The 19,157-nt window shown below is 32.3% G+C and overlaps 1 protein-coding gene across 2 annotated transcripts in view; it reads right to left on the bottom strand.

Annotated features, from left to right (window-relative positions):
* The window catches only part of GABRG1 (gamma-aminobutyric acid type A receptor subunit gamma1), an 86,639-nt gene that overhangs the window by 48,331 nt on the left and 19,151 nt on the right, over positions 1–19,157 (bottom strand). For both annotated transcript variants that reach the window (XR_010156621.1, XM_526775.6), the window contains exon 2: positions 11,636–11,784. Coding sequence is in view for 1 of the 2 variants with exons in the window: in XM_526775.6 (XP_526775.2) it covers positions 11,636–11,784 (149 nt within the window). In the remaining variant the exon portion in view is untranslated. The remainder of the gene's footprint in view (positions 1–11,635; positions 11,785–19,157) is intronic.

Raw genomic sequence — 19,157 nt, 5'->3', positions numbered from 1 at the left:
CTGTTCACCATTTTGTAAACTTGAGATGCTATTTGATCTGATCCTTGAATCTGCAGCAGCAACCCACAAAGATGAATAAACCAGGAAGTAGACTAAAATATTTCATATTAATTTTGAAACCACGGCTGGTGATATGCTTTAAAATATAATTAAGAAAAAAAAACAGAAATCTGTAATTGCTTCTTAATAATGACTCATTGTTGCTTTGATTCATACTATGAACAATACTAATGAGTAATATTACTTAAAATACAGGCTTTTGGAAATTGACTAAGTACTCTTTCTTAGCACTATGATTTTCTCAATCCAAAGTTTATTCAATTGCAAGATATGAGTGATGTTCAAAAACTAAGACATTATATTTTAATTTAAAACTAGAAAAATAAATCTAACAGAAAATTGTCATTCCAGACTCTAAATAACATCTTGAAAGTAAGCACAGACTATGTTTAATTCATCAATACACATGGAGATCAAAGATCTCTTTTTTGCAATAGCATAACAATGCATGAGAAAACCATGTACTGCCATGGCAAATCACATATGTATATATAAATGTGAAGGCAGGTAGAGATGACACTGGATTATTTTTGCAAGGTTTCTTTCTGTGCTGTTATTCTAAGTACTTTGCTTTAAGTTGCTCAACAGGATATAAGTAGATATTCTCCCAGTGGGAGTCAGTATATAGAAAGAATAGAGGTTCAGGGCAATTTAAAGAACATCCAGAAAACAGAAATAGGAAGAAAAGTTTAAAATTTTAAAAAGAAAAAAGCTGCGTGATCAATAAAGTTTCCACATTCAGATTCCAAGTAGCAAAGGCAATAGTTAGGACAGCCAATTGTAGAGGTGGGTAATTGGTATATCAGTGAGAAAACATAAACTACGATAGATTTTTAAAATCTTTTCTTTATAATTGATTTTAACCATGCTTTCTTGGACACACTATTCTAATTTCACTAAGATATCTTTAGCAGATTATGTAGCTTTTTGGTCACTTTTGTATATTAAAATTAATTTAGGTCAATTAAAAACTCTAATCCTGGCGAGTTTTATAGACTTTTCTTATTGTCACAGAATAGGCCTTTAAAAAGAGAAATAGTCCCACTTATTCAGATATTGCAGTTATCACACATAATTTTTTTTTCTTTATTTTATGTTATATAAATTTTACTTCAAATTTAAATATTTCATTTCACCAAGTATATTATTGTTTGTAAATGATATAGGTACAATTCCAAGAAAGCAAGCAACCACCTAGTGGGAATACTCTTACACAACTGATTGCTTTTGGACTCTCTTCTGGTCCTTGCCCATATACAGGTTTATTTTTATCAACCTACTCAAATTTCTATGAATATTTTCTTTTATTGTGAAAGCAAGTTTTTTTTTTTTTTTTTTTTTTTTTTAGAAAGCAAAGGAATAAAAGAATGGCTACTCCATAGGCAGAGCAGCCTCTATGATGATTTTCTGAAAGTTTATTCAGGGAGTCAACTGTTTTTACCTGCAAATAATTGATTCTCATAAATGTACCAACGGTTTCATTCAACCGATACATTCATGAGAGATATGAGTGTATAATTTTTTTTCTTGTAATATCCCTGTCTGGTTTAGTTATCAGGATTTTGCTGGTTTAGTAAAATGAGTTGAGTATCCTTTCTCTATTTTTTTAAAGAATTTGTGTAAGACTTATAGTAGTTCTTTCTTCTATATGTGGTGAAATTCACTAGTAAAGCAACAAAAATGTAATATTATTTCTGAACTCAATCATCCTTCTGTGAATACGTTATTGAGACAATTGGGAAGTGGGGCCAAGTATTCACTGGTAGTAATATATCAATATTATCTTCCTGGTTTTCATTATTGTGTCTTGCTTATATAAGGTTGAAATAATATAAGTATATTCTCTGACCACAACAAAGTTAAAATAGAAGTCATTAATAAAAAAGATATCTTTAAAAATCTCTAAATATTTTGAAATTAAATAACATTTAAAAAATAATCCATGAATCAGGAAAAAGTCAGGAGGAGGTACATTTTTCAAAAGTAAATAAAAATGAAAATAATTTTACAGGTTATAAAATTGAGAAAAATAAAATATCGATCTAGTTAACAGAAAGCCTATAGTTATTAAATGGTAGAGCTTATAAACATGTCCCAAGAAGGAAAACTCCAGGTCCATATCACATATAGACTTTGAAATAATTATGATTAACATGTTCCAGTTTCCCTAGACTACACAGCAGAAGTCTTTGACCCAAAGATAGATGCCAAGCTCGAGTTTAGATACTTCTTGTGAGACCTTAATTAACAAGGAAATGTCAAACACCACTTGACAATCAACCTTCCCAGGTTACATTTAGATATATGTGGATGAAAACGTACATAGGGATAAGTAGATTCTTAAGGCTGAGCTGTCTAATACTGTAGCCAGTAGAAACATATGGCTGTTTAAATTTAAATAGAAATTAATTGCATTTAAATGAAATAAAAATATTTCTTAACCACACTAATCACATTTCAAGTACAGAACAGCCACTTGTGGCCAGTGCTTCCAAAAATGGTCAATACAGAACAACATTTCTATCATTTCAGTAAGTTTTAATGAACAGTGTTCACCAGTGGTTCTCAATGAGAACACCATGTCGCCTGTAAATTATTTTGAAAATTTCTGGGCAGCTGTTTGTGTTCATCACAAAAATTCGGATTGTTAGTAGTAGTGTTTAGTGGATGAAGTGCTTGAACTTCATAAAACAGTCATATGTAATGAAAAATTGTCCCACATTTAACAAGATTTTGAATATCCTGTCTAGCATTCATATAGGTAAAACAGTATGCCTTATAGTCTGAACCTAGAAAATAAGTTTTTTTTACACATAAACACAAAGTAGTTCTGTGTTTGCCAGGAATTCCTGAAAAATAAAACACAGGAAGATGGTATTTATTTTGTTCTGAATTTTACAAAATGTTGTACACCATTTTAGATAGCCATATCACCAATTACAATGTTGCTCATAGTACTGGAGTCACTGATAAGACACATTTATATCTCTTGACTTATGCAGGCTTTCCAATATGCAGTCATTCTGTGTATAAATGCAAGCATCTGGAAGCTTCATAATTTCTTTCGGTGTAGTTAAACCTGAGCATTCGCATATAGAATGCCAAATATTTCATTATAAGTTACTTTTCGCACCTTACAATACAGGCATGGTATAGTGTATATCCCACTATAAAATACACACACACACACACACACCATATATCTATATTTAAATGGCGTATGTGTGTGTGTGTGTGTGTGTGTGTGTGTGTGTGTGTATTCCCAAGAATGTCTTCTCAGGAAAATTGAAGGCTGGTTTCTCATTCTCTACTTAAATATATGTTTAGGCAGCAGACTTGGCAACCTGCTCTTGCTCCCATACCTGATCAGGGAAAAGGAAAAATAGAAGTGATATGACTTAAAGAAGAAAAAGCAGAGGAAGAGCTGCACACCTACTCTTTAGCACTTTTAGGATATTTTATTTTCTTGTGGGTATAAAGCACGCCAAAAGAAAATGACTTGGTTAGCAGCGTCTCACAGGTTTTTTGACCTCAAGAGAGTTGTGCATCAGCAGCACATATCTTCAGACTAGATTGCTGATGAAAGGAGTTAAGGCAGGTGGAAGATACAGAAGAGCATCCAGATTTCCCAAGCCAGGGAATTGAGCCATATAAAATGCCTATGAAAAACAACAAAAATTATTTATACCTCCTAACCATAAAAGTCATTATTTATACGTCAAGCCTTTAACTTACACCTAAGGCCAGTTGATGTTACCCCAAAAAGAAGTAACAAGTAACAAGACTAAGGTTGCAACTATGCCCAGTTAAAACGTAGACCAGTCTTCTTTATATCTCCCCCATGTCCCCATCACTAGAAATATAGAAGAGATAAAGAGATGGAATAAAACAACAAGCCACACTACTCCCTTTCTTACCATCCTCCGACCCCCACAGTGTCATCCTAGTGGTGCTTGTCTTACCTGTGTCTCAAGAGAGGATGTCTTTTAATCTGGATATTAAATTTTTATATTAGGTTGAACTATTTAAATAACTGAAACTGTTTGGAAAGTCATAGAATCTACTTGTAAAGTTGTTAAGAAGCAGGAAAATAGGCTAGGCATGGTGGCTTATGCCAGTAATCCCAGCACTTTGGGAGGCTGGGGCAGGCAGATCGCTTGAGCTCAGGAGTTTGAGATCAGCCTGGGCAACATGGTGAAACCCTGTCTCTACAAAAAATACAGCAATTAGCTGTGCGGGGTGTGGCTCGCTTGTAGTACCAATTACTCAGCAGGCTGAGGTGGAGGGATCAGCTAAGCCCCAGGAGGTTGAAGCTGCAGTGAGCTGTGATCACACAACTGCACTCCAGCCTGGATGACAGCATGAGACCATGCCTCAAAAAAATAAAAACATAGGAAAATAATATTTATCATAAAGCAATGGAAGCTTAACTGGATGAACAAAACCTTTCTATGTTAATTCTCCATTAAGTTCAGAAGACCTCAATAAGTTGGTTTTGTAAGTTTTCATAGCATTACCAAAGACAAAGGGTACTAAAACATATTTTGGACAGAAAGTGATACATACAAAAATTACTTCAACAATTAAGTCACCTATGATGTAGTCAGATGCACAGAAAAAAATGCTACTATGCATGATACAGTTATCAAGGTATCCAGGACATATTTAACCTAATGTATTAAACACAGTGATGCTATCACAATTGTATATAAAATTTGAGCATTCATAGCTTGATCTGAAATAAATGTACTTAAAATGCAAAACTCATGGAGTAGGGCAACTATCAAAATACCTACACATGGACTAAAAAAGACTATATACAATGGATTCTATTCTACAAATACTTGGTAAATATTAAGAGAACCTAGTTTATATTTTAAGCATTGATTTAGCAATTAGGAATACAGTGATTTATAGTTTTAGGGAACTATATATAGTTCTCTATATATAGAGAAACAGACACAAAATAATAATAGTAAAGTATAAGGAGTAAAACAGAAATACAGACTTCTGATGCTTCCTTTGTGGTTTAATTGATATCAAAATATCCAACCCAATAAAGAAAACTGTAAATTTTTTTTAAATAAACACACACAGATGGTGAAGAAAGCAGAGCAAATAAGATAGCCAGAATTTGATGTAACAATTCCCTGAAAATAATGAAAATGACGTGAGTTCTACATTATTCTTTGGCCACTTTTTCCCCTTGGTATATTTGCTGTTTGACAGCACAGCAATAGTGACTGAACAGAACAGATCATCTTAGAGCTTTTAGATCTTTTATTTGGCTGGAGAGACAAAACTTCGAATTAAGGGCTATCAGGACAGCTAGGACTTCCCTGGAATACACACACACACACACACACACACACACACACACACGGAATTTAATCGGACATTCTACATGGGATTTCCCCTCAAGGCATTTGCTGTTTCCTAAATTGTACATATGTGATGTTGACAAACCAAATATAAGCAGCTCCTAAGCATCTAAAACAACAGGAAGAGAGTCGAGCTATTTTAGGGATGTCTGGCTAACCAAGGAGAGAGGATCCTGGTATAAACCTCAGGCTGTCAGTCCAGACATCTCAAATGGTTGTGTCTTAGGCAAAATAAAAGTTTTACCAAGGAAATTACGCTAGTTCTGACCAAATGACAGTGATTTTCTTTACTCAACCTGACTATCGAAACAAAATTAAGTCCTCTCTGGAATAAAATAATATCATGTAGAATCTCCATTATTTTTCACATACCCTACTCGCATTCAACACAAAATTAAGACACATTCCATGAAATACAACCACATAACCTTAAACAGAGAGAAACAATGGAAAATAAAATTTTAAAAAGTTACTCAAGTTATCAAGACATCGTAATGATCAAAGATTTTAAAATAACTTCTGTTAATAAATATAAGAAAATAGAAGAAAAGATTGCAAATATTATAGTATACCTGAAATTGATTTAAAAATCAGGTGTAAATACTACCAGTGAGAAACATTGAACGGGAAATTAGGTCGGTAATAAAGAGCAGATTGAAACACAAATAGAGAGAAAATTATAGAAGAGCGTATGAGATGTAATGACATAGCAGGGGTCAAACATACCCGCAAGTGGAGTTGCAGAGAAATTGAGACAGAAGAGAAATGTCTGATGAAATACAGGCCGAGAATTTCAAAAGCAGCTATGTTTCAACCCACAGATTCAAGAAGCTCTGTAAACTCCTCAATATAAATATGAAAACAAAACAAATCTAGGCACACTAAAATAAAATGGTAGAAAATCAAAGACTAAGAAAATGTTAAAATTGTCCAGAGGTAAAATACATTTTATCTTCAAAATAGCAAGATTAATGTTGAAATGTGACTTTTCAACAGAAATAGTAAAAGTCAGGAGAAAATTGAGTGATATTTATGAAGTTTGGAAAGGAAATAACAGGGTTTCCATATCGATTGGAAATATTCAAAATGAAGGCAACACAAAATAATTTTCATATAAAACTGAAATACTCCATTTTGAGAGACTTGCACCAAAAGAAATACTGCAGAGAATATATTTCTAAATGGAAATAGGGTATTTAAGAAAGGAATTAACACCAGAAATGATAATTTATTGGTATAAGTTAATTGCTTTTAAACACCTTAAAACAATAATAATCAAGTATTTTGGTATTTCAGATAAATATAGAATAAAACATATGGGCATAATAGCAAAATGACACTGTAGTTTATGGAAAAAGGTTTGAAATTTCTTTGAATTATGATAAAGTTACTGATTTATGATTAAATCTAATAAAGTGCATATTTTACTGACTAAAATTTATAAATGAATATGTGTACAATGCAATGATAGAAGGATAAAATAAAACTGCAAATATTTAATGAATTCAAAAAAGGAAAGAATAGAGAAAAATATAAGCAATAGAGAACAAATTAAATAGCTTAACAAAACAGAAAACAATAGAAAGGTAGTAGATTTAACACAAAATATTCAATAATTACCCCTTAAACATATCTGCATTAACCACTCCATTTAAAAGAAAATAATTGCCAGACTTGATAATTAGGAAATAGGAACAATATACATATTTCCTAAAAGAAATTACTTAATGAAGGACACAAAAATACTGAAAACTAAAGTATGAAAAAAAGATATTAAAAAATCAAATTGGCCAGGAGCGGTGGCTCACACCTGTAATCCCAGCCCTTTAGAAGGCCGAGGTGGGTGGGTCACCTGAGGTCAGGAGTTTGAGACCAGCCTGACCAACATGGAGAAACTCCGTCTCTACTAAAAATACAAAATTAGCCGGACATGGTGGCGCATGCCTATAATCCCAGCTACTCAGGAGGCTGAGACAGGAGAATTGCTTGAACCCAGAAGGAGGAGGTTGCATTGAGCCAAGATCGCACCATTGTACTCCAGCCTGGGCAACAACAGCGAAACTCCATCTTAAAAAAAAAAAAAAAGTCAAATCATAACTCAAAGAAAACACATATAGATATATAATACCAATCAAATTAAATGTTATAGCAAAATGTATTCTACAGACCAGAAAGATTGTTTCCTAATGATAAAACTGCTATTCAACAGAAGGTGTAACCATCGCAAAGAAAATTTGGTATATGTATACAATTGAGTACTATTCATCCACAAAAAAAAGTATAAGATTCTGTCATTTGCAACAACATGGATAGAACTGATGACATTATGTTAAGTGAAATAAACCAGGCACAGAAAAACAAAAGTCACATGTTCTCACTCATTTGTAGGGGTTGAAAATCAAAACAATTGAACTCATAGAGTTAGAATAGAATGATGGTTACCAGAGGGTAGTGAGGTAGGGGAGTGGGGATGGTTAATGTGTATGAAAATATAGTCAGATACAATAAATAATATCTATTATTTGATAGCATAGCAGGGTGACTACAGTCAATAATAATATATCATACATTTAAAAATAACCAAAAGAGTATAACTGGAATGTTCGTACCAAAAAGAAATGATAAATACTCGAGGTGACTACCCCATTTATCCTGATGTGATTATTACACATTCTATGTGTATATAAAAATACCTCATGTACCCCATAAATATATACATCCACTATGTATCCATAAAAATAAAAGTAAAACTTTTTTTAAAAAAGGAGACAAAACAATCCAAAATTTGTGTGTACCTAAAACGGTTTCAATATGTATAAAGCAAAATCTTACTGGACTAAAAATTTTTAAAGGCTAAGTCAATCATTGTAGTCAGAGATTTTTAACACACCTCTCTCAGTAGATGTATAGGATTATACATCTATACATTTGAGCAACAAGAATTATAAATCTGACTTAAGTTTATGTTTTCAGACCCAGATTAAATTAATGTAGATACCAATAACAAAAATATACCTAGAACACAGGCTAATTTTTGAAATTAAACAATATTCACTAACTACTGCATGTGACAAAGAAGAAATTACAAAGAAATAAATCGTAAAAGTCTAAAGCAGTACATGAGAAAATTTACATAAATTCCCTGTGTCTTCATCTCCCAATATTTCCTTCAAAAATGTATATAAAAAAAGAGAAAAGTAGAAGTAAACAAAAATTAAGTTCTCAGTATAACTTAAAGACAAAAAATGCCCACACTTCAAAATGACTGTAAATGTCAAACAAGCAAACAAATAAAACCCCAAATACCAAATCTGGAAAGAAATCTTTCAAACATTGTCTCATCTCTACTCTAAGGCAACAGTTTATGGTGGGCACAGCAGCCTGAAATAGGCTCTGTAGAAGACAGAAGGGAGTCAGTGATGGGCCTAAGGTCGATCCCAGAGTTCACTGAAGAAAGTAAATGTACCGTTAATATGAAAGTATTTAAACATGTATTTGGAGACCAGCACAAGAACTAAGAGGAAAAGGATCTACAAGTATGTGTGATGTCAAAGAGTGATGTTCAAAATAGGTTGTTTCTGGGCCAAGAAAAATGTCAAAAACAAAAACAGAAGTGAGCTTAGGAAATAGTATAGTGACAAGGAAAAGTCAAGGGGAGTACCTCATGCTTCTACAAGGAAAAGAAGAATCAATGAATTGGAAGTAACAGAATTTCTCCCCGACCACAAAATAAATACACCCCAACACCACAATCAAATCCAAAGTATCTGAACTTTGCTATCGTGACATTAAAATACATCAATAAGCTAAGATCTTGTAGAACACCCAGAAACCACAAAATTAAAAGGATAAAATAATTATTGCAGAATTAAGATATGAAGATCCAATACAAATCAATTGTGGAAAATTCCCACACAAAATAATAAGCAGAAGAAACTGTAAGAAAATACTCCCCACAGTGAAGTATATTCAAACAAAAATTTAGGAATAAGAAAAAATCACCTTGAATAAAATAATTCAGAAACTAAGCAAGATAAATACATTTCTCACGCACACACAAATACACAAAAAGTAAGAAATAAATAAAAAATTGGTTGAACTTTAAAAAATAGAAGAAAAAGACAAAATTTGATGGTCACCAATGAATCAACTAAAAACAGTTTAATAATAGGCAGGAAAATAATGAAGAGAATACAAATGAGATGAAGAGAAGTCAGAAAGTCAGAGAGAATATTGTGCAAATACAAGGCAGGCAAAGTGTGACTAACATACCTATAGTGGGAATTCATGAAGAAGAAAACCAAAACAATGTAACAGAACAAATATGCAACTTTATGTTCCTAAATAAATAAATACAGAAGTAAATACATTTTCCCAAGGTTGAAAAGAAAACCTGAAATTACATTTTGAAAAAAATGTATCAATGTCTAGAAAAACGGCTACCCAAATTGAACAGCTCTGAAACATATACTAAGTAAAGACTTCAGTTGAAACCTTTCTTAAAAAATCCTAAAGGCTTCCAGGAGGAAAAAAAAAGACTAAGTAAATTACAAGGACTGAATAATAGACTGGCATTAGACTTTTCAAAAATAACACACAAAGCAAGTTACCAGCGCAATTAGGCTATTAAAGTGAAAAGTCAGTGAAAGAAAACATAAATTGAGGATTTTCTATGTAGCCACTATGTCCTTCAAGTTTCAAATCAATAGAAAAAATAATTTTACATGCAACAACTTTCTGAAAAATCTACTCAATAAAGAGATGACTAAAATAACTTTAGCAAAATATACCAATGATGAGAATTTTTTAAATTAGTATTTAAGTTTTATTTTAGGTTCGGGGTTACAAATGAAAGTTTGTTACATAAGTGAATTCATTTCACAGGGGTTTTCCTGTAAAGATTATTTTCTCACCCAGGTATGAAGCCCATTACCCAATAGTTATCTTTTTTGCTCCTCTCCTCCTTCCCACCCCCCACCCAGTGTCTGTTATTCCTTTCTTGGTGTTCATAAATTCTCATCATTTAGCTCCCGCTTATAAGTGAGAATGGGTGGTATTTGGTTTTGTGTTCTTGTGTTAGTTTCCTAAAGAGTGTAGCCTCCAGCATATATTGAAAGAGCCTAAAGACTAAAGCAAAGATTGGGAAAATGGTGTTAAACAAATTTACAAATATTACATGTTGTGACAAAGCAGAAAATATATAATTAAAAATAATAAAGCAAAGGAGAAGGAAAAAAGAAAATAGAAAAATATCATTAATTGTTGTATGGACAGTATGTGGGAGTTAAATAATATCAATAACAACTGAGAATCCCGAGTAAAGGGCTAATAAATGAAAGACTAAGGCTATTAAGATAAAAGTACGAAGGTAAAACTAGAACAAAAACAGGAAGCTTCCAAAATACTAAAATAAAACAAATATTAATTAAATGCAAGAAATTCACTGCCCATATAGATACATAGCAAATACTACTAATATATGATGCCAGGGTTGAGCACAAAATTCTCCCTTTTATTTCTTTTCCCTATCACTCCTCAGTTTCTTAAACACACTTCTGTCTAGCTTTCTGATATTTTTCTCTACCCAGAAAGAAACCTGTTTTGAAGACTGTGTTTTCACATCACACATACTTGTAGATGTGTAGGGAAAGAAAGAACCCTAGCAAAATAAGAAGAGAAGTTAACCAAAAAAAGTGTCCTTAAAAAAAACATTTAAGCAAGCATCATACCTACTAGTGAAATAGGGATTACCTTTCCAGATATCAGGAACAATTTGAGATTATTCAACGTTATACTCTAATCTTACCCAGTGCAATATGGCATGAAAAATTATAATTTTGGAAATGAGAATATAAAATATTCATTATTTATAAAAATTGTCATTATTCTGTATCTTATCTTTCAAATATTAGCTCTTTTATGAAATATTTCTCAGTCTTAGGCAGTTTTATCAAAACTCTGTCAGATATTGTTGTAGCAGTTGGAAAATAATTACATTAATTTTTTTCTTTTTTCTTATTTCAGACTGTGAACTCCTCAAAACATTAGTGACCATTCTAACCAATAATCTTCAAATTCAGCAGATCCTCTGACATACATCAGACACTCAAGGAATAAGAAATAATGATTAAAATAGTACCAGTAATGATATGTTTAATGGTCATCAAAATCCCAGAATGGTAACTCAAACTTACCTCCTATATCTGGACGAAGTTTATTGTCATAGCCTTGAAGCAATGAATTCAGAATTTGTGTGATATCTCCTTCATGAATTTTTGGGGCCAAGACCCAGGTTTTGTTCACCGTTAAATCCTCATCATCTTCATCGTCTGCCTTATCAACACTAAATAATTCAAAGAAAAAAATGGATGGCGGAAGGTTCAATCAAATCATGTATAAAAGTATAGTTTAAGTATGTTACAATTGAGTAAGAAAGTAATAATGGCAGACAAAAAGGTATTACACTAACATTACATTTAGTAAGACCAATACATTTGTCATACAAAGTGCCCTGATATAATACGCAAAAAATGAGAATTCTGTGCAAGAAATACACAATATTAAAATAATAAAGTAAATTTTGACCACTCCCACAACTGTCGTTAACATTCATAAAAATTATTCCACCGAAATATGACTGGTGTCCCCTAAATTTGTATAACATAAAATCTGTGCACCCATATGTGGTGACCTTAAACCATCACAACCAAAAATTAAAATTAAAAGGTAAAGAATTACAGGAAAAGATGTAATAATTCGTCTGGTAAAATGTACAAAAAATGGATGTGTAGAAAACAAGAATTAAGAAAAATTGAGTAAAGAAAGGTTTGAATAAAAAGGAAAACATGCTTGTTGTACATACTGTTGCTCACTTCTTTTAAGTCGGAAGAACCCAGCCATCTTTTTCCAAGAACTTTGTCAAAGATTTTATAATCATCAAATTATCAACAGGTGACTGATCTTGCACATATATTTGGGAGGAGGCATAACTATCACATTTTACTAGAAGTGATATTGGGGAGATCAAATAACTCTCTTCCTTTATTTTATAACTGAGAAAACCAAGGACCACAGAAAAATAGCCAAAACACAAATCTATTTATTAGCAAAACTGAGACTCAAACATTGCCTCTCCAACTATTGCTTTCTGATACACCTGTGTGCTTAAAAGTGAAAAGATTCAGCTGACTTCTGAATTGTGATAGAAACATCCAGTAATAAAGATATTCATCAACAATTCATCAAAGGTAATAAATTACTCTTCTCTTTATTGCCCATAAGTAACGCCATCTTCTTTTGAGTAAGGTCATTCTAGACTTAACAACACACCCATTTTAGGAAATCCCTCATGCTCCAGTGAAAAGGGGTCCAAAAAACTAAACACTAACATTGGTAAAATCAAGTAAATCTGTAATTTTCCAGATTATTCACATATATTTCAAAGATGTGTTTCCCTCAAACAGTAAATACTTAATGCTTTCTACAGTATCTATTCAGACCTCTTTTGCTTTGAATCTAAACACCTTAGCAAATGCAGCCCCAACTCCTTTTATCCGTAACCTCTCAAGCTGATTTGAATTGCTAAGAAATACATCAAGCATGAGAATACAAGAGAACATGCCAGTCCGAGATGTTTATGTTGGACTACCCTGGTCTTGAGAGAAGTATTACTACTTTTGATTGCCACCTCTTTGGTATTTTTTTAGTGCTTGCCTTCTCATTTTGTGAAAGAAAGTGGAGTGGCCAAACAAATCCTGAATTTTCAGTTCCATTTCCCAAACATCAGCTATAAAAACCTGGATATCACATCTGCTTTGTAGGCTATCTGTACAATGGTTGGGGGGTTGGGGCACTTCATTGTATCATCAGATTCACATTGCCCTCTATTTTGTGTTTCGTGAAAATATTTTTGTTAAGATGCTTATGAAGATGCTTGTGAAGTAAAAATCCTTATATTGTCATAAAAATTTTTATGAGATTTTAACATCATAAATTAAAATTTTACTTTCAAAGAATTTACTATATTATTTCATCTTTATAATAATTATATTAATAGTTATCTTCCACGGATTAATAACAGTGTATTATTAACAATGTTTCTCCTCTTCTTGTGAAATAATTATGCTTCTCACCCCACTAACTTTTAACTTGTCTGTAATTTGCAATACTCCTTCCAGCAGGAGGATTATACATCCCTGTCCTGTTGAACTCAGGTCTGACCCTGTGATTGACTTGGGCTAATGGTATATAACTGACATGCATCACTACCAAGCAGTGGGTTTAGTGTCAGTGAAGTTTATTACATCTCTCTTGTCCTTCTGCCAGGTGATACTCAGCCATACTCACAGGCTACTCCATTACTTCGCTCTCAGAGTGAAGGTGACTTGGACAGAGCCACAGCTGAACTACAATGGACATGTAATCTGAGTGAGACATAAATATTTAGGGTTGGAAGCCACTGGGATTTGGAAGTAGTTTGTTACCACAGCATAACCTAATGTGTCTTGGCAGATTGCCTCGGGATGGTCAATTTTATTTGTAACACTTTGAGAATACAAATTGAGAGATGTTAAGTAACATACGCCTCAGTGCTACTATTCCAAATCTCACCAGTTTCTCCCACCACCAACACCTTAGTTAAACAATCTTAGCAAAATCTCTGCCGAAACAATTCTGGCCCCCTCAAGTTAAGTATATCACTGAAGTACATAGAATGTGCTTTTTATGCAACCTCAAGAAAGATTTCTAGTAGTCAGAGGCCAGTTCTCAGACCCTAAAACCCATGGTCCTTCTACTATTATTATATTCCCTTACTTTGCAAATGAAGAAAAACTCTGTGAGAATTGGATTAACTTGACCAATGTAACACTGTTACTCTGGTAGAACTGGGGCTCTGATACCCGCAGTATGCAATGAGCACACTATAACATTGTTTCAATTTGAGATACGTTTATATATGAGTAAAAATACTTTGAGCCTGTACTTCTAAGGATGCATTATTTTAAAGTACACAAAGTTTCACTTATAACCCTATGCAGATTCCTGGAGAACATATTAGTTAACATATTTTTACTTACGTACATCATTACAGTAATTATTTTGCTCTACTTATCTTGTGTACAGTATAGAAATTTTGTTATATGATTTCCTTCAAATAATTTCCTATTATTTTCTCCAAGTAAATAAGTACATATAAGCTGAGGAATTAGAAATACTGAGTTGTCACATGTTCTCACTTATAAGTTGGAGCTAAATGATGAGAACACATCGAAAAATGGAGGGGAGCAACACACACTGTGGCATATCAGAGTGGGGAGGGTGGGAGGAGGGAAAGGATCAGGAAAAATAACTAATGGAGACTAGGCTTAATACCTGGGAGATGAAATAAGCTGTAAAACAAGCCACCATGACACAAGTTTACTTAACAAACCTTTACATGTACCCCTGAACTTAAAATAAAAGTAAAAAAAATACTGAAGTATTAAGAATCCCTGCTGGTGTGTGCTTCTGGAATGTTTTATTTCCTAATTAGACTTGTTGAGATATTGGCAACAACTTAAATTTTAGGTTTTCATTCACCTCTAAATTTCAGTTTTATAGAATGAAGTATCTGGTGGGTATGGCAAGCCACTGCACATATAAACAGTTTATCTTTCCTTGAATAATGATTGCAATCAAATGGAAGATTTTAGAAAAAAAAAAAAAAGCTTTTTCTGTTTTTTTTTTTATGGTGGCAATATTTTGATAATCTAAAATCCACATGGTGATACTAATTTATATTGCCCTTTTCTCAGGTAGTAGGGAGGTAATATGAAAATTGACCTCAAAAATACTATAAAGTTATCTTTCCTCAGTTTCGGCAATAACATAAAAGAAATTTCATTATAGGTAATTTATCTACACCTTTTCTCTAAGCTATCTAAGTTATGCTCAGAATGTTCATTAATTACTTTGAATATTACGTTGGTGTTATCTTGGTGATTAAAAAGTACTTCATAATTTTAAAAACATAGCACGTATAGTGTGTTTCATGTCCTGATGTTTTTTGGAAGCTGGGAGATTTTTGTAGCAGTTACATGTTTTGGATAAATATTTATTTGGAAGAAACAGGTATGATTTTTTAAAAATAATACTCTGAGAATTTATTAAAAATTAATATACCTACCTTAAAAATGAGAAAATAAAAGATTATAGAATTCCAGGACACACAGCTATTAAACAATAGACCCAGAATTTAAAATAATGTTGATTTAATTTGAAGACATATTTTCTGCTTCCTTAAAGTTTTCCTGGCACAATGTATACCTTTATTGAATAATCTATGGTGGTTCGGTTTTGAATTTCCTAATTCACAAGACCACAACAAAACCTATGGTACATAATTAGCAGACACATTTGGATTGTATGTGGCTAGGGTAGTCTCAGCCCTTGACTCCAGAGAAGGTGGAATCATAAACTCAAGGAGTCGCACACTATATGACAAAAAAAGCACTGTGATCTCAATCTCTGACCCAGTGTTTTTGTCCATCTATAGAGATAATATCGTGTACTAAAAATGTGCTAAGTGCTAGGAATACAAAGACAAATGAAATTATAATCTTGATCTAGATGGTCTCATTTTCTAATAAAGGAGAAAACATTTTCAATCCAATGACACAGAAAAGCATCAGACATTAAGATGCTTATCATGGTATTACGTATGATTATATAACTTTTTTAACAAGAAGAGTATGTTTAAATAATGATTTATTAACAAAAAGTACACATCTATTGCTTGTTAAGAGTCTGTAAAAACATCAAATTATTTTCATAATTTAATATTACATGAAAAATAACAGAAAACAGTTTGCTTTAATTGTCATCTATGTATAAAGTAGCATAAAAGACTTGATGGAAAAACAGAATAATGTATACACTCAACATTCTATACTAGTGAGACAATAGAAAATTTATTTTTGCATGCTAATAGTATCCTGAAATCTTCATGTACACATTGTATAATGTAAATAAATGAAAAGGAGTGAATTCGACGTGAATGCCTACCTAAGAATGAACATCTTCTTATATACCAGATAACGCTCTGAAATAAATTTCTAATTATAAAATGAATAACTAAATAGAGTATTTTAGAGAGAGGTAGAATATCATACTCTCTTAAGAAAATTATTGTGGCATCCCTGAAAATTTGCCACTTGGTTCTCCTGCTGTGAAAACATAGCTGCCTGCCAGTACTAAGGATGAGCCCTGAGTCTGCACCAGACCCAAGCTGTCTCAGGCTGCTTTCTGTCAATAACTGAACATAGTAGGAATATTAATTCAGATCCGTTCCTGTCAGACTAGGAGCCCCTCTGAAGGGCAATTTGTGTTGGAGGATTCCTACCTCCCTGGCCAAAACTTTCTTAGAAGGGTATTGCACTCAGATTCTTTTGATCCAAACTACTTCTTTCCCCCTCTACTTTCATACGTTTCAAACATCTTTGTTACCTGAAGCCTCTCTTGCAACTCCCTCCTCCTCTCATTTATGTTTCCCAAGCATTTCTCTCTTACAAGTCTAAGGCCATCTTGACATCTGTTTCTCAAAGACTTCTTCTCACATTCAATTGCAACCTGTACTTATTTACTAAAGAAAATCTTTGAGTCATTTAGTATATGATTATTATTTCTTTTTGTCTTACTAAACTCAGCTATTTTAATGTATCATACAAATTTCTTTGATGACAGGAAATTACTGTATGTGGGAAAAAAACCTTTAATAACTATATTACTCTTCTACATAACAAACAAGAGTTTCAAAATAATAACAAAGGGTTAATTTAAGTAAAGACAAGGCATGCTTTGCCATAAAATTATGAAGAAAATCCATCCTTATTACTAGAGAAAAAAATATATGCCTATAGCAAGTCAGTCAATTAATATTAACTATTTTTCATGCATAAATTAAACATTCATTGAGGTTTGCCAAGGAAAATCTTGGTTTACACCTGTTGCCCCAAAATGATTTTTAATAGCAGCTTCTCATCACAAAATGGCCTACTTTGGATGATTAATGATCTAGTCACCCTGTATTTAGTTCATATAAAGGTTATTGCAAATTTCCTGGTTCTGACATGGGAGGGAGCTTCTTCCATTAATCTGTTAAGAAACCAGAGATGAAACTCAAAGTAGCTTAATAAGGTGCCTGAGGAATGTGAGTAAACCCTGAAGGAATAGTGATAGACTATTTTCCCCACAGTGTGAAAAAAACATAATTGCAAGTGAAATTGATTGATGAGGCCATTTACATACTTCATTGGAAAAAATGATAATTGCTACTTGTACTGAGTATATGTACAGAAAAAATTCACTGGATAGTAAATATAATAAATATTTGTCACTGGTACTTCCTCATAAAAACTTCTGGGTTAGTTAATTGGTCATTATTTCCGCACAGGGAAAAGTTCCACCATGTTTATTAAAATAAATATAAAATTTGGTTATTCATATTGTTACCATTTGAGGTTATCATAGCCCTATTTTTTAAAAGTGGGGCTAACAATATTTTAATAGCAAATTAATCAGAGAATTAATATAAAATCCAGATAATAGGTAGATATACTCAATCAAGAAATCCAAATTTTTGCCTGTTATAATTAAAAAATAAATAAATATGTTCAGAAATCATGACTACCACTATTATTCCTGTCATTTGAATGCCATTGACTAGAGTTAATTTTGAGTGTCATTTTGCTACTCCTATTATTTCATACTAATAAACACAATTGACTGGGTGGTTTTGCTATCCCTATTAGTGCTCATTTAGGTAGCTGAGAAAAAGCATAAGTGGTTAGAATGAAACAAAAAGTATAGGTACCTTCTCAAAACTGATATTTTATATATTTTTATATAGCAATCAGGAGCCAAATTCAAGTTATGATTAGCTACATGTAATCTCTACCAAAGTTCTATATACGTTACACTAAGCATTTCTAGGAACATAGAGTGTTTGAAGTAAGAGCACTTTTAGATATCTTCATGTCCTACTCCTTATATTAAAAAATAAGGAAACTGGAGTTCTAAACACATAAATGACTTCATTAAGGCCTCCCAGCTACTTAGTGCCAAAAATTTCATATAATTATTATATTCACATGTGAAATGATTATGATGATTCAAATGTATCAATGATCATACCACATTATATTTCAGTTACTTAGAGAAATGACTCCTACTCAAAACATACATAGAGGTTGTAGTAAAAGGAAGTTATGAAGTATTTTAGAAACTCTTAAAAAGTAGATAATGATGTAATCATCAACTGTCTATGAAACCAATACACAGTTTAAGAAACAAAACGCTCTACATTCTTCTCCATCCTCAGATATTATAAATGTTAAGATGAATTTATTGCCGTGTTGTTGTAAATGTAATAACTAATGTGTTACATTAACTAATCTTAGTTGGTTATTACATTTTAGCATATACCTATGTATCCTTGAATAACACAACGTTACATATAGCCATAATACATTATTAAGTGTAGTCACATAATCCCTTTTTCCAATCTATTGGATATGAAATAGTATCTAATTTTCATTGCATTACATTCCTGTAATTATTATAAAATAAAACACCTATTTATATGTATTGGTTATTTTGCCTTATGTAAACTACATTCTAGTTGGGATTTTAACACTCTTTAAACAATTATAACAATTATTTTATTAAACTTCATTTGAC

The sequence above is a fragment of the Pan troglodytes genome, chromosome 3 (genome assembly GCF_028858775.2).
Source record: "Pan troglodytes isolate AG18354 chromosome 3, NHGRI_mPanTro3-v2.0_pri, whole genome shotgun sequence".
Taxonomy (NCBI): Eukaryota; Metazoa; Chordata; class Mammalia; order Primates; family Hominidae; genus Pan; species Pan troglodytes.
The sequence above is the reverse complement of the archived record's forward strand: the minus strand, read 5'-3'. Positions and strand labels throughout refer to the sequence as shown.